Below are 25,680 nucleotides of genomic sequence, written 5' to 3'. Positions count from 1 at the left end.
TTTTTATACTTAGACGCAACACCGGCAGGCAAAATTGTGTCCCCTGAGAGTTGAGACACCATATTAATATCATAAAAAAGTTTTCCGCGCTTTTTTTCATTTCTAGATTACGTTTTGAGGTTTTAATTTATCGAATTATCTAGAACTATATTTTATTACAGAATAAATAAATTAAGAGCACTGTATTGTGTTTATTTTATAATTGTCATTTATTAATCAACCACGTCAATTGTCAGTACTGATTAAACTGTTAGAATCTGACAGTCACAAGTCCATAAAATGTTTCATGTTTTGTCTGGGTATTTTACTTGTTGATATTAAAAATAAATTCAATAAAAAGTAAGTGAAAAGTGATAATTAAAACGTTAATAGGATATGAAACAGTGGTACAATTAAATATCCGAAGCCAGAACAGTTTTTTCCCGTTTTCGGGCAATCGACCAGGTAACGGTATATTTTATTTTGACGACGTACTAAGTTCTCGTGGACCATTTTATGGATTTGTATTGATTGAAAATAATAACTGTATGAAACTACATCTTAAGTGTAAATTATCAAATATTGATTTCTTCATATTTTCTTTTTATTCATCGTTAAATATCATTCTAACGTTGATGTTCTCATGTTCGCAAATGTTCACCAGTATAGAATTCTACATTTTTGTTTATTTCATTATTTATAAATGATCATTCTACGTGATTTATGTTATTCAGTCCAAACTATCTGTATGAAAATTGTATCACTGTTTAGTGAGTGTTTTAATGAGATTTGTAAATTTTTGTTTAAATTTATTTAATCAGAAAGCTATGCCCATATTATGCGTTTTATAACCCCATGTTATAGCTAGTATAAATATTTATAATTTTTGTAGAATTTCATATAAATGTGTTCCCAAAAATAGAACTGTTGTGTTGTTATTTTCTTATTTTTATTCTTTTTACCACATTCATAGTAGTTTATTTTGTGGTACTTGACTTTTTCATCCATTATAATATTTGGCTCAACCGGCATCCACACATCTGGTATAAGAGATGTGGTCATTGGTGTAGGATCACTAAAATAGAGATAGGTAATTAGAGGTAAAGTGTTTTTTATCACAATATTCATAATACATATTATTTTTCAATATAATGTTATATGTTATCCATGGTTTTCTTTAAATTTGTAGCTTACCTTAATTTAATAAAATTACTCCACATATTCTTTAAAATGCTTCCAATATCATGTGAATTGTCAACTTTGTCTGAAAAAACTAATTTTAAAACATTTCCATAATTGCCTGTAAAAGCTTGCTCATATTCTCTATGTGAGAATTTCATTAAAAAAACTGGATTGCTGTTATTGTATGCATAAAAAGCACTTGACTTCACAACTGGGTATTCCATAAAAATATCGTTTACATACTCTTTGTAGCATTGAATTATATCTTCCTCTGTGAGAACATTACCAAAATAAAAAGCTTTTGTTAGTTTCGCAACCTTTTCTTGAACAGTTGTATCTATAGCTAAATTATTTGGTAATAGGTGGCCAAAATTTTCTGGTATAGTTTGAAATATTTTGTTGTTATCAATCACATCTATTTCTTTTGTGTCACTATAAACAATTAATAATGGTATTTGTACTGATTTTCTAAATTTTATTAAGTCCATAGGATCATCATTAAAAAGAGAATATAATGAAATTTTCTCAATACAGGGCAGAAATATTGAAGTTATGTTAAAAAAATTCCTTACAGATATGGTTTGAAAAAATGTTTCCATGTTTTTAGTGTTTTTATCTCCCTGATAACCCAGTTCTTGTGCTGCTTTCATTGCATTTTCTATTGGACTATATGTTATAGATGAAGGTGATAAAACTGACCCTGATTCTAAAATAGCTTTCTGAAATAAACCATCAGCTATCCCTGAAAGTAAAAGAATCTCAATAGAGACTGAGCCACTCCCGGTTCCATAAACAGTGATGTATTGAGGATTTCCATTAAATTTTATTATATTTCTCTGTATCCAGTATAGTGCGGCTGCTTGGTCCTTTAAACCTGCATTTCCAGGAACTCCTGGTGATTGCAGACAGAGAAAACCTGGAGCACCTATTCGGTAATTTAGTGTCACAACAATAATCCCTTGTTCAATGAAAAATGGTGGTGGATGGTGATATCCCCACCTAAAATTAAAGAAAACTATTAACAGAATTGAATTTTAAAATTGTATATGTTAAAAACAGTGTATTATAATTCTTAAGATTTAAAGTTTGCCAGAATCTAGATCTTACAAAGTTATCTGCTAATATTCAATTTCTAAATAATTCTTAAAATTATAGACACTTAATTTTGATACATTACCCACTGTGAAAGAATCCATCGTGAAAATGTACTAGTACTGGCATGTTAGTTAGATTGTCTGGTATAAAAAAATTTAATACCAAACAATCTTCACTTCCATTTTCATTATCTTGTGGGCATTTTAATCTATATATAGCTTCAAAGATACCATCCCATTGCACTGGAGGCTTAGGTGCCTGTAAATGTTATTAATTTTTCTTCATACATTCTTTGCTTTTTTTGCCAATTATTTACTAAAACTATACGCCGTATACAATTTATATTGCGCTGTGCGCAGTGTTTGATATTTATTATATCTATTACTAAATATTGATGTGTATTGTTTAATTGAAACATTCAAAAATGTTTTACAAAAAAAACTATTTGGAACTGAGTAAACATCGTGCTAAGTGGAACAATATCACTTCTAATTAGATACATAATCAAGAAACTTATCTAAATCAAATTGTAACCTAATGGTTATTTTTAATTACTTATTTAGAACTGTATCTACATTTTACTTTTCCCGTTCTAAATTAAAATCACATGCTAGATTTAATGTAGCATACTTTATTTATTTGTAATACCAAAAAGAAAATTCAGTCATTGCTATTTGTCATGACGCATCTCACAAATTCGATAACAATATGGGCTCGGCATTAACAAATTAGTTTGCTGACCTTAAATCTGTCGGAGCCAGTGGGCGGGCGGGCGTAAGGCACTCCAAGAAATGCGAAATGCGATGGGTTTGATTTGTAATACCCTCGCACGATTCCCTGGGTTGTTTTGATATCCCAGTGACGCGCCAATAACTCTACATACCCGATGACAAGTTCTTGTATTAGTATAACTACAATAATTTTTCCTAGTAACATTTCTAGAGTAGTGAATATGCAATAGAAAATGACCACTGAGGTCGAAGTGTATATGAAGTGAGTTGTCAAAACATTGTACAATACAATAACAAAATCATAGTTTCAACACACACTAGGCTAAGTAAAACAACCAATGCTCGTTAATAATTATTTATTAGGTTAAATATTCAATTGAATTAATTTATAAAATTATTAATGCGATGATGTGACAACACTAATGAGGATAACAAGTATCGAAGATTTTACAGTGGAGCCAAGATTGGTTTCAACAAAGTGTCGTTCGTATATTTCATCCCAAAGTTTCATCCTCTCGGCGTGAAGTCTGTTGGTTAATTTGATTTCAGCGCCTATCATTAAAGATTTTTCATTCCCTTCGGTTCCATCAAAGGCTTTCCAATCAACGTTTGAAGCTGAGGGAATTCTGAAAAGAAATGTCAGTTTTTAAAATACACGGTTTAAATACGCAATTTACCAAACAACAATAAATAATGAATTAAACTATACCCATTTTTAATGAAGTTCGTCCAAAGCGTTCGAATTGTATTTGCTGTTGATTCGTTTTCATTGACATTTCCTTCTTGTGTCTCTTGAGTACTTTGAGTAAAAATATAACGCAGAGAATCTCCCTTTGGTGCTCCTGTAATAGTATTCTGCTTGTCTCCCGTGTAGGAGAATTCGTAAAAATAAACCGTTCCACCTGCTTTAGTTAAAAGCCTCGCTTCGCGAATACCTGGATTTAAGTAAGTCGAATCTGTGAAGCAAAGAGAGATCCTTTCTAATAAATTTATTGATATGTCACAATCACCGAAGTATTGACTTTTAACTTTTTCAATAACTTCCCTTTCTTGATTTCCTTCAAACCTAAGATCGGTTGGTAAGATAAGTGATAGATTATTTCGAAACTCTTGTATGTCAATATCGTTTAAGTCAGTTACATAGTCCATCCCAGCTTGGTTAGTAGAGCCTATCATTAGCGGTATGTCAATCTTTTGCGTCTGCAGCAAACCCCAAAAGGAATGTGTTATTAAACTATTGTCTATGCAAGGTTTGAAATGGATTCCTCGCCCAGATGTTATAATAGACTGGATACCGCCATTTATATTAACCTTTCCGTCAGCGCTCCTTAGTGGATCTCTATCAAGAGCCTTATGAGATAAAGCAAAACCACTTTCGGTTATACCTTTGGAAATATATTTTGAGGTTTGATTGACTAGTATCAGATAATCAACTAATATGCCAGCAGTGTCGACACCGCTTACTACAATGTTCGAAGTGTTTCCGCCGAAAGCCTTAATGTTGTTTTTGACCCATTGCAATGCGAGTGCTAAATCTTTGACTCCAGCGTTTCCTGGAACTGTGTCGTTTTGCCAGCACATAAAACCCAAAGCTCCAAGTCTGTAGTTGGGTAGAACGACAATAATTCCTTCGGAAACTAGTTGTTGAGGGTTGTACACTTCTGGATCTCCGCTTCCTGTCTCAAAATTGCCGTCGTGTATGTGAAAAAGTACGTCTGCATCCTTTACTCCGGTTTTAGCAAATACACTGAGTGTAAGACAATCATTGTTGCCTATATACTCATCGTTTTGTTGTATTTGAGGACATTTAGAAGAATGTCTGTCCTTAGATAGAATTGTTTTCCAAGCTTCTGGCTTGACAGGCTCCTAATAAAGTGAAATCAAAAAATAATATGTATTTAAGAAATCGTTTTTCAGTTTGAAGTCGAACTAAGCCGAACTTGTTATTTATTTAATAAAGAATAGTTTTATTGCAACTATAATTATTTAATGACATTTTATGTGACTGAATTAAATGTAAGTTAAAACTGAAAAGATGTTCAATGAAATACCTGAAATGGATGATTGGTGTCGAATTGTCCATAAGGGATGTCAAAGTATTGTAGGATATCCATTTGGCCGAGTGCCACACCACGAACAGGACCACTCTCAGTTATAATAGGATCTACTTCTTGCCTCCCGCTAACATTATTTTCCACAGATAAAGCGCAGGCCGGAATTAGCAAACAAAGTAGAATTATCATTTCCACACGATATTATTCAATATGGTCCAAAAGAGTTACCATGTGTTTGAACTGTGATAGTCAAAATGAAAACAATAAAACAGAGTGCTCCACTACATATACGTCGTAACATATTCAATCAGTAGAGTACAGTCAAGTGAAACATTTTGTGTAGCTTCGCATTGGAAAGTTGTATATTTCAGTGAATTAATCATTAAAAAAAATTATGTGTACATATTTAAATTGACTAGCGATGGCATAAGGGCGTATATAAATAAATATAAATCACTGACGATATGATATGTCTATTTTTCCTTGTCTGATGTAAAAATATTGGCTTCAATCAGGAAAAGACTTATTGTTTAAAGGCTTACCCAACCAATTGTAAAATGGGATCTAAACATTGTAATACAGATTACAGACTTGTTAACGTGATTGTATCGAGAGCTTTCAGCCTCTATCGAACGATCGTCAGAAACACTTGTCGTGATAAGATAGACATAGCTTTGTAAGCGCTTATCGATACAACGAAATATAGGATAGATAATCTCTAATATTGGTTAGATATTTTGGTTCTTGCTATATATATATATATATATATATATATTGATACAACCTATATACTACCGTTTTGTCGGCTCATGAATTTCATTATTAATTTTAGCTATCTTAACTATATTTTTTATCTTTTTAGGTAAGCCATTGCTTGGTGAAACGTGCACTCTACGTTACATATTTGAGAAGTTGTCACTTTTAAAATTGAAAAGGTAAGAGGTTTTAATTAGCTTGATTTGATGAAAGAAAAACGTCGGTTTTCGCTTTTTCTAACAATTTAAATGTTATAAATAAACGTATATGTTATATTATATTTGAAATAAAAACAGGTAAAAAAACTTGTGTCAAATCAATATCTTCTGAAGAAATACTTTTCATATATTTCTCCCCACATGTCTGCGTGTGTGCGGTGCGGAAAATCTATCATCCTTGGCTCTGTCTGAATGTCCAGTAGTCGAGGCTCATAAGGATCTAGAGGGCTCCACTGATATCCATTATGTTCACTATTCGGGTTTCTAAAACATAATTTTAATGAATAATAATGAAATTTGAATAAATATATTACTATAGCCCTGTTGTTTCTTCCGTGTTAGTTTATATTTAAAACTCAGACCAGTAGTTCCTGGTGGATTAGCGCTTTTAATAAAACTTAAGCTTTAATAATATAAGTTTAAATTATTACAACACATATTTTGACTAAACTAGAACTGTCGCGTTTCTTAATTTCTAAAATATTAGGTATTAGGCCAACAGAACGATATCTATATATGGGTGCTGCATGTGAATCAGATACTTATATTGGCACAAAACAGTTAAATTAAATTAGAGATATATTGTTAATTAACTCCACAGTCCACCCCTTAGGAGGTAAAGCATTCGACTTAAGTCCGGCTAAATAAACGTTAAAATCAGGCGCTGCATTTTTTGGGCAACCTACAAGTTTTTAACAAAGCTAGTCCACAGCTTTATAAGATGCTGATGAACTCTCGCATCATCCCCGTCAAAGTCGACCACATCGTTTGGAAAGAGGTAGCCCAGTTCATCCGAGTGAGCGGCGCCAATTTTCTCCACACCACTCTCAATTTCCACTCCAACTCTTCCCGAATGTGAGAATTGATAATAGTAAACCGGTCCAGTGGTGGCGTGAAATATTGCACTGCGGTGTATGTGGCACATGAAGTAGACATCCCTAAAAGGCACATTATTACCATTTGTAGTCAATATATTTATTTACTTACCTAAAAGCTAGGAAGTCTAAATAAGTACTGATCCCTTGTGACCCATAGAAACATAAATTTAGACTGCTAAATTACAAATTTCCTCATAAATGAAGTTACAAATCACCTGTGGTATTCCAACATTGAACTGACATTCATATTATCTTTAAAGTACGTGTCCATCAGCTGTTTGCTCAGCGGGTGCATTTCTCGTTCGTTGTTTGATTGTAACTCCATAGGAAGCAGGAACATCACAGCCCTTTCCATTTTCTTAACAGTTTTCCTGTGTTTTAACATTGAAACAAATACATAGGCTTCGTTCGAGTTATATCCGATTATCGTTGGAACGGATGTAAATTTCCCTTTTATAAACGAATTGAATGGTGCTTCTGAAAGCAGTCTTTCTTCATTTTTAAACGCCTCTTCCTTGCACATACCAAATGGATAGTATGGGACGTCGAGTTCTTCCGAATTGAACACTACATCCGGTATGGCTGAATTTAGCAGTGAATGTGTTCCGTTCATGGTAAGTTTCATGTACTCTGTCTTATCTTTTGCGTCATAGTTAAACGCCCACGGTGCTAAGACAGTGCCGCTTTGTAATATTATTCCATGATAAAGACCCCTAGCCATTGAGGAGAGCGTAAGTGCCTCCACCATTGCAGCGCCAAAGCTTTGTCCGGCCACGACCACCCTGTGAGGGTTTCCCTTAAAAGCGACAATGTTATCCCGAATCCACCTCAGGGCGAGGACAATATCTTTCACTCCAGCGTTTCCAGGGATTTGATCTTCCCGGGAGCACATAAATCCCACAACTCCTAACCTAAAGTTATTTTTAGACTTATTATTAGGAAAATAAAAAAATTAAAGTATGTATTTTGTCATATTTAACGTACCTATGTCTTACAATAACGACTATGATACCTTCCTGAACCAACTTTCCAGGATGGTAATCGCCGCTGCTTCCCTTCACCCAGACGAGAATGGGCAATGATTTCCCCACCTTTGGTAAATGCACGTCCAATTGTAGACAATCTTGAACCTCTGAGCGCGGTGTGCAGTAAGGATCTCGGGATTCCCTTATTCCCGTCCACGTGGGCGCTATTCCAGCTTTCTAATTTCATTTTAAATAAACACGCATCACGACAATATTAATACCTATATTAATTTCTTTCTATTCTTATTAGGCAAATTTTAATAGGTGCCAAATACGTATGTACTAAATATAATATTTTTATTTTGTCAATATTTATGATAATGATTTTATGAACTTGGAGATGAAAAAATATGTAAAAAAATAAGGACTAGAACTTTGCTATTAATTTTAGATAAGGCGTCAAAAATAATAAAACAAGCATAAGCATTGACTAATATTGGAATGGTGTAAATCTCGAAGCAGATAAAATTTAATGTGTTCTATATCTACACAAGTGTAATGTAATATGATCGATAAGACTTTACTCTATTTTAAGTAATTTTTTATGTAACAGGAGGCAAACAGGCAGGAGGTTCACTTTATGCTAAGTGATACCGCCGTGCATGGACACTCATATTGTCAGAAGGCTCACAACTACGTAACCAGCCTTTTTAGAATTGGTATTCGCTTTTCTGGAAGGATTCCAAATCGAACTGGTTCGGAATACTTCAGTGGGCAGCTGGTTCCACATAGTGCGGAGGTGCACGGCAAAAACTGTTTCTTAAGGTAGTTGTGGAACGGCGGACGTCGAGGTTATGCGGATAGTTAGTATATTGTATTCTGACTTAACGTCCGATGATGAAACTCAGCTACAGGTATTAGTGAGAACAACTCGTCTGAACACTATGAGAAATGCGGTAGAAGATGCAGAGAGACCCCACATCTCTACGCAACGCCAAGGGATCAAGGCGCTTAAAAAGTGACTGGTTGTCGACGATTCGAATCGCTTTTCGTTGAATAGGATCAAGCGAATAGTACTTTTCTTCCAAAATATGATCGCGAAATTGAATATCTTTCGATATGTCACCGCCCAGCATTGCGAACGCAAACGCAAAGCTCGCTGAGGCTTTAAGGACGAATCCTTCTGTAAAGTGTTTTTTTTCGGTTGAGTGAGAGCAGGGCAGTACCGGAGCAATCTTGTTCCCGTACTGTCGTCCACATAACATATCATTTCTCTGCAGAATAAACAGAGTCGGGAATAGGACACCAGCAATCGGAACATGCTCCGTTGAGGCAGACCTTGATGCTCCGATCAGTGAGAAAGCTGAAAATCCAATCATTTCTCAGGGAGCCCCTTATATTAAAGGCATGATAATCAACTATACCTTATACCTTCCATTTTCCTTTGCTGAAGCATAGGGCACGCCTACATAAGAAATATAGCCATTGCGTTCGAGCCCCCGCATCTTTCCCTGGGCCAACATTACAATACTTTGAAATGATAATTGCACTGACAACGCTAAGACACAATAAAATGTAAAAAGAGACATCACTCTACAACCTTACTGTACCACTGTTGCGTGTAAAATATAAAAACCAATAGAATCGTAATTGGTTGTGAAGTGGTTGAGATGAATGTGAAATGGCACGCAGCAGCCTGTAACGGACCTCGTTTAGATTTATCTAAATCAATTTTGTATTGAATCTTTTTTCCGTTATTTCTCCATTAAGATATTCCTTTTGTCACTTTTTGATAAAAATAAAACTTCATTTCTTGTACAAAGTGTCGTAATTCATATTTTAGTTTGTACCGCACAACTAATCTAATAACTATAAATGTTAAACAATCAACTAATCCCTCAACAAAACTCTGTTTACACTTTTAGTGACGGAAGAAATACTTCCGAGCCAAAATGAATTGATATCTTATCCATATTACTAATGATGAAATAGATAGTGCAAACTTTCCATAATTTGCGGAGCCCATCACCGTAACGCAGTGGGAAGGCAATTAGGTAATGGATATTGTATAGGCAATTTAGATCTGATCAGTTTGTAAGCGAAATCAGCATTTACCCGTCACTGCGTGTTCATTCCGTGAGCCTTTTTAGTTTTTTTATTGTTAAGTTCCTATGGAAAATATTCATTTGGGTTTTAAATAAACGTGTTATTCAATTTAAATACTCTCAAAATGTAATCAAGAAATTTTGTATATTTTGAGAGTATTTTAGAACTTTTTATTTGGTATTAGGTAGACTATTCAAATATGTTGCATTTGCCAATTACACAATTTTAATCTTTGAATCAAAATTAAATGCATATAAAATCGCAGAGACTCATTAAAAATACAATAGATTGTCAATATGTTGTAATACTTAATTATTTGTTATGGTGACGCGCTAATATTATGAAGAAAATTTGTTGTTTTATAATAAATAAACCAACAATTTTACTTAATACTTTCATGATCTGTAATAATTCGGAATTATTATTACACTGTGACAACAAACTGTCACAAACACTGCAATGTCACTCGAAGGTAACAAGTAACAACTACTTACAATAATAATTATAATTGAATCATCATTTATCACATTTCGAGACACATTAACTAAGTAAATTTGTAATAGATACATCATTAATAATCATCACTTGATGATAATTTCTTCCCATTGCCAATAGGCAACTGTGATAAACACAAATTGGGTTTCATATATGAAAATTATTAGTTCGATAATCATTTATTATTATGAAATGATTATATAAAAGAGATCAAAATTTTGTACAATGCGTGTTTTATGGACTAAGCCCTAATTTAATTTATTCTTTGTATTTGTCGATCAGCATAACGTTGCCAACTCTCATTTTAATAAATATATATTATTCTATAGGTGCCACGTATAAAGGCACTTCATATTAAACTTCGTGCATGAAAGCTCTTATATATGTGGCGATTTCCCCTTCCAAAGGTTTCTCAAATGGATTCATTTTATAATCTGATGACGAAACACGATCAAATGATGTGTTGATATTGAACAATTCGTGTAGATTAGGCATCTATAAGTAAACTTTAACTCTAAGCTAGAATAAATTAGTTATCACACACATAACACTGAAAATACATTAAGTTTGGGTCTGATTATGCAGTTCTTCAAAAAATTGCATCAAATCGAGTTGGGCCTGAGTGATCTTCTCGTATCTATATAATTGTGGGTGTTGAATGTTCTGGTAATGGATGCTGGATCGTTGGTTGACCGACGGCCATACATGATAGCCTTCGCAAATGGGTTCACTGTAATAAAAATATGTTTAACTGTTAGCAGAAATATCTTAAATTAAGGTATATTATACTGTATATCTATATTGAGATGATATTAAACTATAGTGTTGGTATGAAACTTTTGCTTCAGTGCACTACTTACTTGCAATTCATAAAGTTTTGTACGAAGTTTGTCATCCACACAGATATTGTCCGGTCCTCATTTGCCGGCGGGGTGAAACCTGGCCAGTTTTGCAATGAATTTGTCCTGAAAATAAATGTCAGATCTTCTATGTGAGCTGCCCCATCGAACCGGATTCCCTTCACTTTCTCGATGACGTCAAACGCTGCATTATACGAGAATTGGTAGAGAAACATGGCCGCTGCATCGACCGTCGACATCCTCATTTTCGCCAATTGTAACGCGGGATAGACGTAATACATATCCGAGCAAGCGTTTATATATTTATCCATCGTCGGTGCATTATTGAAGTATCGTTTTTCCAGTTTTTGTGCCGAGGCTAACGTTACTTTTGGTGGAAGTTTGTATATCAAATCAATAGGTAGCATCATGACTGGATTCTCTTGTATTCGAGCCAGCATGTCTAAATTGTCGAAATTCGGTCGGAATGTTTCACATTCAGCACTGGTAAATCCGACCAATAATGGCAAATCTTTTCCGACGCCTTTGGCCAACAGCACTGCTGGATCGTCGTCGATGATTGTATTGACTCCCGGGAAAGTATTTTCTACTACCGGAAAGAATACGGTGAGCCCAATTTGGTCCTGTACTAACTTATTAGCTTGCATGATCTGTTCTATGGGCAATTGTGTCAGTTGATGATGAGCTTCTTCTGCGTCTGTTGTGTTGATGCCGAGCTGAGTAAGAAACCGGTTTGCCACGAACTGAGCGTAGAGAGGTGAACTGGTGTAAAAGCTAGATATAGCCGTCCCACTCATCAGTATTGCTCTGAAATTAACGAATACTATTGATTGTATTGTTCTTTTGCCTATGTAAGCTGTGTCACTAGCAAATATTAACATTTTTTTAATATTCCTGAAATCATGGATATGCAAAAGGCACACACAAAAAACTTTTATTTTGTTTACTTTTCTTAGTTGAATAAAAATGTTACGTTACCCATATTTAGAATAGAAAATAAGAATATTGAAGGGACATACCTGTTAAATAGCCCTTCAGCGGCTTTGGACAGGGTCAGGAGGTGAACATTGAGTGCCCCAGCACTTTGTCCGCCTAGGGTAATGTCTTCTGGGTCTCCACCGAAGCTTTTAGCATTTGCTTTCACCCAGCGAAGTAGAGTAATTATATCACGAAGGCCGTTGTTACCCGGAATACTTGGTGAATTCAGGGAAAGGTAGCCGAACACATTTATCCTGAAAATAAAATTAACAAAAATGTTTGTAATACGTAATTCAATATATTCTGATCCTAAGGCATTTAATAAAATTAAAACATCATTGCTCTAAGAAAACACTTACATATAATATTAATGTTTATGCGCCGATAGTCTTTGCAATAGCTTAATACGTGCGCCTACATGTAATGCAAATCCCAAACAGGTCATATTAAACACTAAGGAATTTCTTAATCGATTGTAAGAATTTAAGCGACATGCTCAATACTAACCAGGCAGGCTGCAAATTGCAATCCATCGACAACCGATTCATTTTATTCTTAATAGCGAAACGTGTTACTTTGCATTGACAGATATAGTACAATGTAATCTTCAATAATAATGGAAATAGATAATATATACATACTAGATGATCCGGTGAACTTCGTATCACCTACATATACTTGCGTCAAACCTAATACAAACTTTTTAAAAGGCTAAATCTATAATAATAATAGAAAACCAAGTGACCATTTTATATTTCTGTAAAGACAACCTTTCCCAGCTATTAACAGTTTTTATTGTAAACGTCGTTTTTACTTATTTTTTATTTTTCCCGTCGTTTATACGTTTTTAAATAATTCAACACCAAAATAAGCCAAATCGGTCCAGCCCTTCTCGACTAAAGAACAGCTATTCATTTATATATAGATAATAGGTATTGTAAAATCATACTAAATCGAAATGACACCACTGAATTTAGTCTTAGCTTAGGATGGGGCCTTTTATCAGTAGTACGAGTGTATTATGTATAATAATATTTTACACAATTCGTAAGCAGTTAAACCTGTCGATTTTTTGCCGTTGTAGCAAAAAGCCAGCATTTTGGACAAAGCAAGGTCAACATTTGAAATATAAATGAGTCTATATTATCGTTTTCGATATTAAAAACAAATAAGCATATTATGAAATAATATCAGAGTCTACTTAAGTTATGTAACATCATAATAAAAGGCATCACCGAACGGAAAATTTACATCGGCGTTAAAATTAAAGTGTTATTATGCAACGTCCACGTGCTGCGTTTGTTTACAAACAAGTGCTTGCGCGAGCGCCGCTCTTGGCCCACATCAACATTAGCATCCTTATCTCTGCCCTGCAGGACCCAGTCAGACCCGCCCATTTTAATTAAAAGACGTATTGTTATACCAAATATAAATTTGTCTAATATTTTCTACAAAAATCAAAACTGAATTAAAGTTCTTAAATATATTATGTTAATTAAACCTACTATGATAATAAATATCTATCTTCTTGGTCAAATATACATAAATAAATTACTATGAAACATGTGTTGGCCATGTTTTGTATATTTAAAATTCAAAAAGTTTGTTTCCTTCACATCGCGACCTTATCAATGGATTGACGTCGTCTCTGCAAGCATTTGATCGCATCTCGAGGGTCGTGATAGAGGATTTTTTATATTTTTATTATCTAATAAAAAAAGGTTTTCTTACGTATCAAGCGAATAAAGCAAATTTGGCGCAGATCTAGTGTGTTTAAATAATGTGATTCGTGTACCGCGATTGTTCTCTTAGATAACCTTATACACTATGCTTATTTACCAAGATATAGCAGGTTATAAATAAATGCACTTTACGATTTTATTAAATCAACGATTAAACTTGCTGTATTCGGTTTGATCTAGTCTATTTTCGAGTTCTTGTTATTATATATCTGTGAAACTAAAAAGACAATCATTTATCTCTCGGCTTCTGTAAACTTTCTCCCTCGTGATTTGATTAATATTAATAGTTACAGATTTACGTATCTGTTTATACGGTTCGAAGGTTTTTGAGAATTCGTACTAATTCACTATTAGCGCTTAATGATAACTCACCTATAATTAAAAGTGATGACAATCATCTCTCGTTGCACGAGATATTCCGGGCCGTGGAGATCACTGTCCCCTGAGCCGAATGCGAGGCCGCCTCCGTGCACGAAGACAAAGACAGGTAGATTCGCTTTCTGCTGGTAAGGACCCGGCAGCGCATGGATGGGCACGTGAATATTAGCGTGGATGCAGGCTTCGCTCATATTTCTGGGCTGCATCAATCTACCGTATAGCACATCGTGCTGAGGGCAGATTGGACCTTCTACTAATGTGTCTAAATAGCCATCCCATGGCTCCGCCGACTGCAGCTCCTGCGTGATAGTCACAACTTGTTAAATGAAGATGTCGGTTTAGTTTTAATTAGACTAAAGTCATGTTTCTAATTCTTATGAATGTATTGTATGGTAAGAAAAACCTTGAATCGAAGTTCTCCCAGCGGCTGTTTAGCGTAGGGCACTCCCCTAAAGCTGGCGTAGACCGTGTTGCCTCCCGCCCAGCGTCGGCTGCCGCAAATCAAACCGGTCTCGATGCGAGTTTGGACGTCACATTCTGTCGATCGAGTGCTCACATGGCCTGAAACAATAGAAACTATCGTGAGAATAGATGCTATCGTGCAATAGCTATTGTTTACGGAAAACTCTACTCGCTTCTTGTATTTAAAACAGTAAATATATTTAGGCAGGGTTGAACGGCAATTCTGTTTTTGTAAGGCAAAATGTTTTTATTAAACCGGTTGACACGTGTCGAGAACGACCTTAGTGTGTGAGCGAACCGGTACGATTTGTATATTAACAAAAATAGTTTTTGCTGCCATTATCAATAAATTATACTGGTATATATTTAAATCACATTCCTAATTTAGTGGCAAACTGGAGACAGCTTAATTAGTAAATCGTAAGGTAGAGTAGAGAGAAATTAATTATGTAAGTACATTGTGTAGCGGATACCGTAGCACTTGCTACGGAGCTACGAAACTAATGTGAATCATTTTTTTATTATGATTTTACTCCTTTTCAATAATTATACTAAACAACACTCGATTGTTTTTCCGTTAAAGTTTGAGATGAACCTTGCTTACTTTCTCTCATTACTACTAGCTATTTTTTTAAAGGATGGAGGGGTCAAACGAGCCTAATTGACGCCAAAAATGGGCAGCCCACGGACTTCCATTTTAGTGGGTACGTTGCCGGCCTTTGAGGAATATACTGTTTTTGGAGGTTGCATAGCTCCCTGATCACCAATTGGAGTCGATTCCATAGTTTGTTATTAAGCAAAAAAAGTGTCTTGTGAAGCGGTCTGTGGAGGCCTTTAATAATAGTCATTGTAACGCCTGACAGAGAGTGATCAATGTACTGATATATTGTACTTTATTGTTTGACGTATAATGTTCTTGATGTATCACTTTTTAATTGTGCATTATGCCTTCTGTAATGGTTACTTTTTGTTGCTTAACGATTGTTTCGTAAACAAAAATTCCTTTGGTTCTTATGATTCTCATATAAGTTGATTAATTACGAAGAAATTGAACATAAAATAATATTTGTTCGGAGAGTTTGCCCTGTGGCCCAGTGCAGTGATAAATGGACGCGGGGTGACCTTGCCTTATCAGCTACATCTACCTGCTACATTCCTCTACTCGACAGTCTAGACCCAGACCGGACTTTTGTTCCTATTTTGCTGGTCAATGTGGCTTATTTTCTTAGCATAGTTCTGTATTGATCTCATAATATCGTTACGTACGCTTATTTTGTATTCAGCCCTATAAAACGTTATTATTACATAATTTAAAAAATCTCATTTAAAGAAAAACACATTTTTAGCGGATTGAAGTATTGTATTGTAAACTTATAATTATTTAAACATAATTTTAAATTTAACCGACGTTTCGTTTTTAAAAAAACTCGCTGAGCGGACATAATATGCAAATTAGGTAACGCTCATTTCAATTAAATTATCTAAGAATTTTATATAATAGAGAAAATGTATTTTTCTCAACTGTCATATATCAATATTTTTTGCAATACGCACGGTAATTAAAGTTTCCGCTCTCAGGGAGTACATTAAGTTTTTGTCGTCGTCTTTGAATATTAATCTAAAATTTGCTATTTAATTTAACATTTGAATTCTAGTGATGAATAAAATAGTATTGTTATTTGTTTAAAATATAAGTTTAATAAAGTCACGGACTCACCGAAAGCCACACAGAGAACAGTAATTACGCTAATCACATACCGCGACATCGTCACACACTGTCCGCTTCGAACGCGCACCGTCTTATAAATACTCCCGAAATATTACCACTCGTGTAAATCATACGATGCCTCCGAGAAGCAAACCTCACGGATGCAACGATTATATACCGAGGTAAACAATATAAATTTATCATCTTCTAATTACGTATCAGTATCAAAAATCGGGTAATAGGTGTGGATAAGGTTTATCAATAAGTTGATTGATGAAATCCAAAACACATGTAACTTTTAAAATAACAAATCAAATTAGTAACATTTTGATGATAATACGAGCGATTCGATCAATTACCAATATATTTTCTGATGTTCACAAGTTTGTGCTATCATTTGATAAATATAAAATGAACAGACAATCTTTATTGCTCTGATTAAAGGTCCTTGATTGTTGGCCCGAGATCTGAGCAGAGTCCTTTGTTCTTCTAAAATTAACACATTGTTGTCTGGCAACGGAAGGAAATTTATCACTCTTCAACCGTATGCGTTTATTGCCTCGTCATCATATACATATTAACACAATGTGAACATTATACAAAATTTGGTTATATTTTCAGAAAATAATTTAATTAATACAATTTTAGTTTTATATTTATTATAGACTAAATTTGTACTTTGAAAATTGTAATAAATACAAAATGAAAGTGTTCTTCAACGTATCCGACACGCAATAGCGACATATCTATGTGTTATACTCTGTGGACAGAAAATCCGCTGGACACGCCTACGGCAGAGCCTCGATATTGCGATTAGCCACTAAGCGCTCTATGTCATTAACCCTCACATGACATTTTTAACTTTCTGATGGATTAGCAATTATATTTAGACAAGTAGAGGTAGCCGAGTTTACAATCGAGTTTAATAGTAAATGATTAAGGGCAATTTGCACGTTCTGTTTATTAAGAAATAAATTGTAAAGTACACTTTACTTTGTTCGCCTTTATTTGACGCCACTCGTAACGAACACGAGGCGGCAATAAACTCACGTCAAACGTTGTCTACTCGATAAATGCACGTTACTGAACAACTTTGAAAGTAAAATAAATACGGTTCTTAAATATTGGACGAATTAGGCAGGAAGTGAGCTTACACGTGTCGACTGCAGATAACGGCCGACCCAAAAGCGAATGTGCCAAAATTTTGGAAGTATTAAGAAGCTGATAGAGAATAGCGATGCACCATTATCACTAACACTTAATTCTGACCCGCGAATGATAAGCGCGATAAATTTATTTAAAAATTGATTGAATTTAATATATATTCAGGCAACACGGCAATATGAAAAGGAAATCTTGTCTGTACATTGAACGAAAAATATGGGTGTACATAAAAAAATTGTAGTCTTATAAAGATAAGTGTTCATGGACAAAAACTAACTGCATGCGTATTTAAATAAATAGAAGCTTCCTAATTCAGTTCTCTCTAACTGACCGGTTTCCGCTTTCGGTGCTACGGAACGGATTGGCGTTTGGCCACTAGTCAGTGAACTGATAAGACAATGCACAATGGTTCCGTATAGTGACAGCAGGGATTCGAGCCGGGTCGGGAGTCGCAACCTTTGTCTCTGCTATCTGTCTGCGCTGCCGGTGCAATCTAGCAAGGGAAATAAAACAAATCTGTATACCTATCGCCATACACGAGGCGCCCGTAAGAGCCAAAGTTGTGTATCGTATAGTCGTGATCGTCACATCCACGTGCAGCAGAAATCCTGTTATTGTTTGTCTCGTCCTGTAGAATAGCATTCACGTGACCCCAGATAACCCGCATCATGTGTCCCAATATGAAGATAAGTAAACACCCAAGACCAAGAAGTATGCAAGTACGGCAGATTCTTAATGGTCATTTCACTTAAAGAAGGCGGCTTTACGTATTTGGCGATGCGCTGTTTGGCATGTTATTGGTGAATCTTTTGCGCCTCGAACGCGGACAGCGCGATATGATGTCACGATACTAATAAAATAGCAATAAAACTTATCTTATACAAAGGGTCAGTACTTAATCGCTCAACATAATATAAGGTGTGTTCTAAAAGATTTATATATTAAAATCGTGGTAAATAAAGCCTAATTAATCATTTATTCTATTGTAGTAACAAGACAGAGATTATTCAGGTAGTATAATGTCTACAGACGAAAGCCTACAAATGCTGGGAACGTGTCACGATTAAGTTACTTTAGTAATTCCTGTTAAAATCGTGGCATCACTAACTAATTGAACTTCCGAGAACCCTTTGAGCACTTCATCGTACACTAAGCCCGTACTTTATAACGACGGAATCGTCACTACTTACTACTTTAATTTGTTAGCAAATATAAAGAGACTTGCCACTCCATTCGTCACAGCATTATTTACTTGTAATAATACAATAAAATACATGAACGTTATATGTTGTATTTTTGACAATTCCACACCACGAAATTATCTATCTATCTGGCTACCGCTTATAACAACGCTATAGAAAATATTTGTCAGTGATTAAAAAAATCAAAAGACATTTTTCATTTACTATCCTACATCCAGCTGTGAATCTATAGAAAACTCTATATTTGACTGAATACTGAAATTTGTTTTTGTTAAGTGATAGTAAACAAATGTATGTGTATGTGTAAGTGATACAAACATGATCGCCTATATACATAATTCAATATTTTCATCTACCCCAAAAACAAATATTTTGTAATTACCTTATGATAATAGGCTATTTACGTTTTCAGACGGGAGCGCAGAATGGAGGACGAGGTGACGTTCCTCTTTCAGCTGGGTGTGCAGCGGGACGCGGTTTCGGCGCCTGCGCATCAACTAACGCTCGCACACCTTAAAGAGCTCGCAGTCAAGTTTGTACACGATAAGGTAGTTAAAATTGTAGAAGCCAACCCTTGCAACTCGAACCCCCATACTATTACGAATTGATACTTAATTCGAAATAGTAATAAATTTTATTCGAAAGAGGTGTTAGTATAATTTCTAACTTAGGTTTTTGTTAAAATGAGGTAATTTTGTTTTTATTTTTATACATATCACTAACACTTCTGACAGTCTAGTTAAATAAATAAATTACTGTTATATAGTTAGTACGTATTCACTATTTTATTATATTTTTTTATTATCTGCTAATCCATTTAAGTACCGTTTCAGATCCCAGACAACGGACTCAATCGGCTCTCAGATCGCATTCTACTGTTCCGCCACGACTACTGTTCGCCCAACGTGTTGCAGCTCGTCAATTCCGCTACCGATGTCACGGACGAGACCCTGATCGAGATCGTTCTCACGGCAAACCGTGAGCGTATTTTATATCCGTGACAAATAATATGCCTATCGAATAATCTCCATTTAAACGTGAGTTCACCTTTCAGCTACCATATGCGACGGCGGTACGGAGCAGCCGGTGTCGCGGCCCCACGCGTTGGCCGTACATTCGTACAAGGCGCCGACGTTCTGCGACTTTTGTGGGGAGATGCTGTTTGGCTTGGTGCGACAGGGGCTAAAATGTGAAGGTCTGTCTCTCTTTATTATATTATATAATAGAAAAAACAATCTTCCAAATTAGTATTCAAAGACGGAACTATCGTTGACTTTAGTGAATGTAGATGCAATACTCTCAATCATTGTTCCCGTTTACAAATCTCTATAAAACAAACACTCTCATTTGTTCCTGCGCAGGGTGCGGTCAAAACTACCACAAGCGATGCGCTGTGAAAGTACCGTCAAATTGCAAGTCGCCCGTCGCAGGCGCAAGCGCCGCGGGTACTTCTCGTCGTCAGTCGGGAGCGCCGCGCAGTCCGTCACGGACGTCCGCGCACAGCCACACGTCGCAAGACGACTCCCTGGTAAGGCGGATAGCCGATTTGCTCAACTGATTCGGTTTATATTTTTGTGGCAATAAAATAGTTTTATATTTAATTACGATTTTTGTAATTATAACTTTGTTAAAATGATCGCTTGTAATATTGTATTGATTCCTTTTAACTGAGAAAATTAAAAATGTGCATTCCCTCGCTTGAAAGAATATATTTTGTATATTCCATTAATTATGTCGTATAATATATGAAACCGTCCAATGTCGTTCGTGTATGTTGTGATATTACGTGTTGTCCATTTTACATGTTTTAAGTTAAGTTCATATTAAGCTCTACTAACGCGACGTATCGGGTGGTGGGTGAACTAATGACGATAATTGTATTTGCTTCAATAAATACTATAATACATTTTAGACTTTTCTTTCTGAACCTCACCCACCATACAATACCTTAGAGTTGAGAAATGCGTAAACTCATGAAAAGCAATCGGGCGGACATGCAGATGTCCGGCCGTTTGATACATTTTTGTATCGACACTCGTAACTCGTCACCACTTAATCAAAGGAAGACTTTCAAAGAAGCCAAAGAGTGCGGCGGCACCCCACCGCTCGTAATGTCGAATCCAATGCACAGGTGGGCAGCGCGAGCAAGCGATCGACAAACACGTGGCCGTCGAGTTCGCTGGGCATCCCTCACACTTTCCAAGTGCACTCTTACACTAGACCGACCGTCTGTCGTCTCTGCAAGAAGCTGTTGCGCGGCCTCTTCAAGCAAGGCCTGCAGTGCAGGGATTGTCACTACAACGCCCACAGGAAATGTCTGCCGTTCGTGCCCAAGGACTGCGGCGGAGAAATACGGGATTTACAAGGTGAGACGCCGCGAAAGGGCTCGCCTCGCGGAGGCCGAAGCGCTGGTGAACCAATAACTTTTGAGTCGATTCATTCTTTCAGGGGAGTTCCAAGACAGTTGCAGCACGAGCAGTGAAGTGTCGGACGGGACACGAGCGCAACTCGACGACGAGTCTGACGATGGAGATGAGGTTTGCCTTAATTGTTCGTGGTGATGTTGAGCCACCTCAAGATATACGTATTCATGTCGACCGAACCTTTCAGCCCGTTCAACTACGCAACAGTGGAACGGAGCCCGAAGAAGAACCGCAGCGCGATACGTCTCCGAGTCGACCTAGCAGGTGACTGATTTTTATATATATACAACAGGGGGGCAAAATGGCAGCAGACCCATGGGCCATGACGAACGCCAAATTCACCTCATGAACATTTCTTTCATTTGAGTTATTTCATAAATTGTTTCGTGTGCAGTTCCTCGTCGTCACCGAGTGCCAACATCCCTCTGATGCGAATAGTGCAGTCTGTGAAGCACACCAAGAAGAGAGAGGGCCAGTGGCTGAAGCAGGGCTGGCTGGTGCATTTCACGAATAAGGACGCCACCGTAACTTGAACTCTCCGATTTTTTAATTTTATCAGATTCTCTAGTTTTCGCTCAAAGCCTGTCTCTAAGTCAGGACTAGGGCCCTGGTTTCTTAAAGCTATTTATGTTTCTCGTGAAGGACATTATAACCTAGTTAGATCCAATAGTTAGGTCAGGCAATGAAGGTCGTACGTTTTCTGAAGCGATCTACCTCGTCCTCTTAAGGTCCGGCGGCACTACTGGCGCATGGACAGCAAGTGCATCACGCTGTTCTCTTCCGAGAACGGAACCAAGTACTTCAAGGAGATTCCTCTGCAGGACATTCTCGCCATCCAAACTGCCAGGCACCCGCGCTCCGGTACGCTCCTTATTTATCATAGACGGATAAATAGACCACAGTGAAGTCTCTCTGAACGAATCTTTCGCCGCCAGAGGTGATGCACTGCTTCGAGCTCCGGACCGCCAACGTGGACTACCTGGTGGGAGCGGAGGAGGCCGGCTGCTCCGCGCCCGAGTCGGGGCTGGGGGACTATCTCGCCCGCTCCTGGGAGACCGCCATACGCCACGCCCTGCTGCCGCTCAATTTGCACGTTTCACGGACCGGTGAGGCTTCGTCGGTTGCGCCCCTCCGACGTTTCGAGAGCGCTCGGCGGTCTCGATATCTGAATTGTTCCTCAGGCGAAGCTCAAAGCGGCGGAAGCTCTCAGCGCGGAGGGGGTCGCCTGGAAATGTCGCAGCTTTACCAGATCCACCCCGACGAGGTGCTGGGTTCGGGGCAATTCGGAATCGTCTACGCCGGTCTACACCGCGATACGGGCAGACCCGTCGCCATCAAGGTGAGGGATGGCGCTTCGCTGATGAGGTGCGACCGGCGGGTTCCGTGACAAATTAACGTACATTTCAGGTGATCGACAAACTCCGCTTCCCGACCAAACAGGAGGCCCAGTTGAAGAACGAAGTGGCCATCCTGCAGAACCTGTCCCATCCGGGCGTCGTCAACCTGGAGAGGATGTTCGAAACCCCGGAACGCATCTTCGTGGTGATGGAGCGGTTGAAGGGAGATATGTTGGAGATGATTCTGTCCCACGAGCGCGCTCGGTTGCCGGAGAGGATCACCAAGTTTATCGTGGCACAGGTACGAGACCATCGGGTCATTCGATCAAACATTTCCGCCGCTTTTGACTCTTCGCTTAAATTGCAGATCCTGGTGGCGCTCAAGCACCTGCACGAGAAGAACATAGTCCACTGCGACCTGAAGCCCGAGAACGTGCTGCTGTCTTCGGACGAGGAGTTCCCGCAGGTGAAGCTCTGCGACTTCGGCTTCGCCCGCATCATCGGAGAGAAGTGCTTCCGCCGGTCCGTGGTCGGCACTCCGGCCTACCTCGGTGAGAAGCGCCTCGACGGCGAGGGTAGAGTAGTCGAGGGTGAGACGGTCGACCGATGACATTTGTGACGTCACAGCCCCCGAAGTGCTGCGCAACGCGGGCTACAACCGCTCGCTGGACATGTGGTCGGTGGGCGTCATCGTCTACGTGTCGCTCTCCGGCACCTTCCCCTTCAACGAGGACGAAGACATCAACGAGCAGATCCAGAACGCGGCCTTCATGTACCCGCCCACACCCTGGAGGGAGATCTCCCCGGAAGGTACCCTCGGCTTCGCCGGACGATCCGTTCCTTACGATCGGCCAGACTGAGACCGCTCTCACCTTTCAGCCGTCGATCTGATCAACAACCTGCTGCAAGTGAAGCAGCGCAAGCGCCTGTCCGTGGACAAGTGCGCGGCCCACGCCTGGCTGCAGACCTCCGAGGCCTGGTACGACCTCAGGAACCTCGAGCGCAGGGTCGGAGCGCGCTACCTGACGCACCCCAGCGACGACCAACGCTACCAGGCGCAGTGACCGTGAGCTGAACTACTACTCTGATTTCTTTTATCTCTCTCATCTCTTTGCCAATAACCATTGTGTATGCGAATGCGCAGAGAGCCCGAGCTCCCCCCGGAGGAGATGGGCTGCGTCACCGTCCGCCTCTACTGGAGGAAACTGCTCGTCAGGGCTAAGTGAACCTCGCCCACTCCGTTTCGATCGACGCACTCGACGAGGTCGCAGGTTGACATCTCGTTTAAAAAATAGCCATTTCATGAATATTTAACGGAGGCTTTTGGAGACAACCCTACTAACTTAACCCTTTGGGAAATGTTCAGTTTCTGCAGCTAGATAGATATATTAAATAAATTGTACTTCCTCTAATAGAATAAATCGTAGTATCTAATGGTAATTTAACATTGAATAAGTACAAATATTTGTGTGGATTATTTGCGTCACGACCCACAATCTTCGAGAAGCCGGAACCCCCGAAGCTCGAAACGAGACATTAAATAATTTTTAAAGCGGCCTAAATGTTTTTAGTCCTTAATTTTATACGAGCATCTCGTGAATATTATATGCAATGTATAATGTAGCTAATGAAATGTTAAGTTCGATACTTTACTTAGTTTAAGAAATAATCTGGGACAAATGAGCAAGAGACGAACAAAAAATGTTGTTGTTCTTGACTTAGGTAAGTCTTCGTAGGTGTAAGGTACACGCCTCAACGTACGGCCTAATATAATATATAACACTATATAATACTATATAATAATATATAGAATACCTAGACATAACTTGTTAAGGAGCCGGACTCATTATTTTGTAAATTTTGTTTAAACCGACCATTGCTTTCTTTTTTATAAAAGTATTCAATAATGTTCTTTGTTCTTTATGTTTACTTTGTAATCTGTAACATACGCTTATACGTAAAATCATAAGTAAAATCCATTCTATAATCAAGACGGTAAAATGTCATTCAAATTCCGTACTAAAACCATTTGCCAAAAAAACCTTACTTTTACGTACGAAGTGCCAACACGAGGCCGATTTGACTTTCGACGGCACTTTTTAGCAAACATGGTTCTTATGTAATTAGCCGAGGTAACATTTAAATGATAAATTGTACATATATATTTTTCAGTTTTAGGTAATATTTTCACTTTTGTGCGTAAAGAAATATGGGTTCTTTGGTATAAATAATAATTTTATCTGAAACTAGGCATTTATTTAAAATGTGGTCAAAGTGATTTATTTATTAAGCCAATAGCGATTTTGACGAATTCAAATACGCTTACGAGTATAACGGCAATATTCCTATCTATTACATTTAAAAAATGTAATAGTCTTGACATTCTGATAAATTTAGGCTGCTTTTTTTATATTTTCAATATTTTTTAATGAAATCTTCCAAATACTGTGATCTCCGTTATAAGTGATTTGCGTTTAAACAGTGCTTCCATTCATAAAACTCAGTTTTGTTTATCTAAAGTAATACTTTTGTCTCTTTTCATAAATATACAGTTCTCTTTAATGGAAAGAGACAGACGTAATTGGATTGTGGTTTTAATACGATCTTATTTTTTTATTGTATTAAGAAAATGCATACTATTATAGAGAGCTCAGTTAGTTTGTAGGCATGGAGTTGTTGTGTTGAAACTCCCGCAAATCAAATTGAAAAAACACTTGTGGCATCTATTTTGAAGAAGTTCTACAATATTTTTTATACTTATAATCTTAGGAGCTTTAATTTATTTTTAGTATTATTTTTTATATCTACTATTCTTTACAGAAGTTTGGACCAATATTTATAAACTTAATTTTACCGTGAAGTAAAAATAGTTGATTGATTGATTGATAAACTGGATGTAAACTATTCCCTCGGTTTTACAAAGGCATTAAAGATGTTATGTCGACTACAAATTGTTGTCCGTTTTGT

The 25,680-nt window shown here is 37.4% G+C and overlaps 4 protein-coding genes across 6 annotated transcripts; 1 reads left to right on the top strand and 3 right to left on the bottom strand.

Annotated features, from left to right (window-relative positions):
• Nucleotides 1-239: 239 nt before the first annotated feature.
• Nucleotides 240-24,046, top strand: LOC111003950 (serine/threonine-protein kinase D1). Of its 3 annotated transcripts, none has more exons than XM_022274739.2 (17): nucleotides 240-444; nucleotides 19,366-19,501; nucleotides 19,787-19,931; nucleotides 20,008-20,148; nucleotides 20,315-20,481; nucleotides 21,085-21,319; nucleotides 21,402-21,490; nucleotides 21,564-21,640; nucleotides 21,771-21,900; nucleotides 22,105-22,237; nucleotides 22,312-22,482; nucleotides 22,558-22,715; nucleotides 22,784-23,014; nucleotides 23,081-23,264; nucleotides 23,341-23,523; nucleotides 23,593-23,779; nucleotides 23,858-24,046. In XM_022274739.2, exons 2-16 carry the CDS (start codon nucleotides 19,379-19,381, stop codon nucleotides 23,775-23,777), a joined length of 2,352 nt encoding a protein of 783 aa, XP_022130431.2. In that variant the 5' UTR covers nucleotides 240-444; nucleotides 19,366-19,378; the 3' UTR covers nucleotides 23,778-23,779; nucleotides 23,858-24,046. The 3 variants fall into 3 exon arrangements, with proteins under 3 accessions (XP_022130431.2, XP_022130427.2, XP_022130426.2); XM_022274735.2 differs by adding an exon at nucleotides 5,904-5,976 and having other exon boundaries at nucleotides 22,312-22,715; XM_022274734.2 differs by having other exon boundaries at nucleotides 22,312-22,715.
• On the bottom strand, nucleotides 3,327-5,345 carry LOC111003951 (para-nitrobenzyl esterase). The gene is made up of 3 exons (XM_022274740.2): nucleotides 5,039-5,345; nucleotides 3,697-4,853; nucleotides 3,327-3,613 (listed from the first exon to the last, which is right to left on the bottom strand). Exons 1-3 carry the CDS (start codon nucleotides 5,228-5,230, stop codon nucleotides 3,385-3,387), a joined length of 1,578 nt encoding a protein of 525 aa, XP_022130432.2. The 5' UTR covers nucleotides 5,231-5,345; the 3' UTR covers nucleotides 3,327-3,384.
• LOC123689564 (acetylcholinesterase-like) lies at nucleotides 6,969-7,838 on the bottom strand. Its single transcript, XM_045630222.1, has one exon. It carries the CDS (start codon nucleotides 7,783-7,785, stop codon nucleotides 7,105-7,107), a length of 681 nt encoding a protein of 226 aa, XP_045486178.1. The 5' UTR covers nucleotides 7,786-7,838; the 3' UTR covers nucleotides 6,969-7,104.
• LOC111003934 (juvenile hormone esterase) lies at nucleotides 10,251-16,945 on the bottom strand. Its single transcript, XM_022274700.2, has 6 exons — nucleotides 16,597-16,945; nucleotides 14,821-14,978; nucleotides 14,412-14,716; nucleotides 12,339-12,551; nucleotides 11,320-12,126; nucleotides 10,251-11,189 (listed from the first exon to the last, which is right to left on the bottom strand). The coding sequence occupies exons 1-6, from the start codon at nucleotides 16,643-16,645 to the stop codon at nucleotides 11,021-11,023; spliced, it is 1,701 nt and encodes a 566-aa protein (XP_022130392.2). The 5' UTR covers nucleotides 16,646-16,945; the 3' UTR covers nucleotides 10,251-11,020.
• Nucleotides 24,047-25,680: the final 1,634 nt, after the last annotated feature.

Source organism: Pieris rapae, chromosome 11 (genome assembly GCF_905147795.1).
Source record: "Pieris rapae chromosome 11, ilPieRapa1.1, whole genome shotgun sequence".
Taxonomy (NCBI): domain Eukaryota; kingdom Metazoa; phylum Arthropoda; class Insecta; order Lepidoptera; family Pieridae; genus Pieris; species Pieris rapae.
This window is presented reverse-complemented; position numbering and strand designations above follow the sequence as displayed.

Bases quoted from the DNA above. Each gene is read 5' to 3' on its own strand.
- LOC111003950 (XM_022274734.2), top strand. From the start codon at position 19,379: ATGGAGGACGAGGTGACGTTCCTCTTTCAGCTGGGTGTGCAGCGGGAC. The intron at 23,265-23,340 runs GTGAGAAGCGCC...GTGACGTCACAG, and splicing joins CGGCACTCCGGCCTACCTCG to CCCCCGAAGTGCTGCGCAAC. The intron at 23,524-23,592 runs GTACCCTCGGCT...CTCACCTTTCAG, and splicing joins GAGGGAGATCTCCCCGGAAG to CCGTCGATCTGATCAACAAC.
- LOC111003951 (XM_022274740.2), bottom strand. From the start codon at position 5,230: ATGATAATTCTACTTTGTTTGCTAATTCCGGCCTGCGCTTTATCTGTG. The intron at 4,854-5,038 runs GTATTTCATTGA...TCACTTTATTAG, and splicing joins ACACCAATCATCCATTTCAG to GAGCCTGTCAAGCCAGAAGC. The intron at 3,614-3,696 runs GTATAGTTTAAT...ATTTCTTTTCAG, and splicing joins ACGAACTTCATTAAAAATGG to AATTCCCTCAGCTTCAAACG.
- LOC111003934 (XM_022274700.2), bottom strand. From the start codon at position 16,645: ATGTCGCGGTATGTGATTAGCGTAATTACTGTTCTCTGTGTGGCTTTC. The intron at 14,979-16,596 runs GTGAGTCCGTGA...CTATTGTTTCAG, and splicing joins TGTTCTCTGTGTGGCTTTCG to GCCATGTGAGCACTCGATCG. The intron at 12,552-14,411 runs GTGAGTTATCAT...TTTTATTTTCAG, and splicing joins GTCATCACTTTTAATTATAG to GATAAATGTGTTCGGCTACC.
- LOC123689564 (XM_045630222.1), bottom strand. From the start codon at position 7,785: ATGTGCTCCCGGGAAGATCAAATCCCTGGAAACGCTGGAGTGAAAGAT.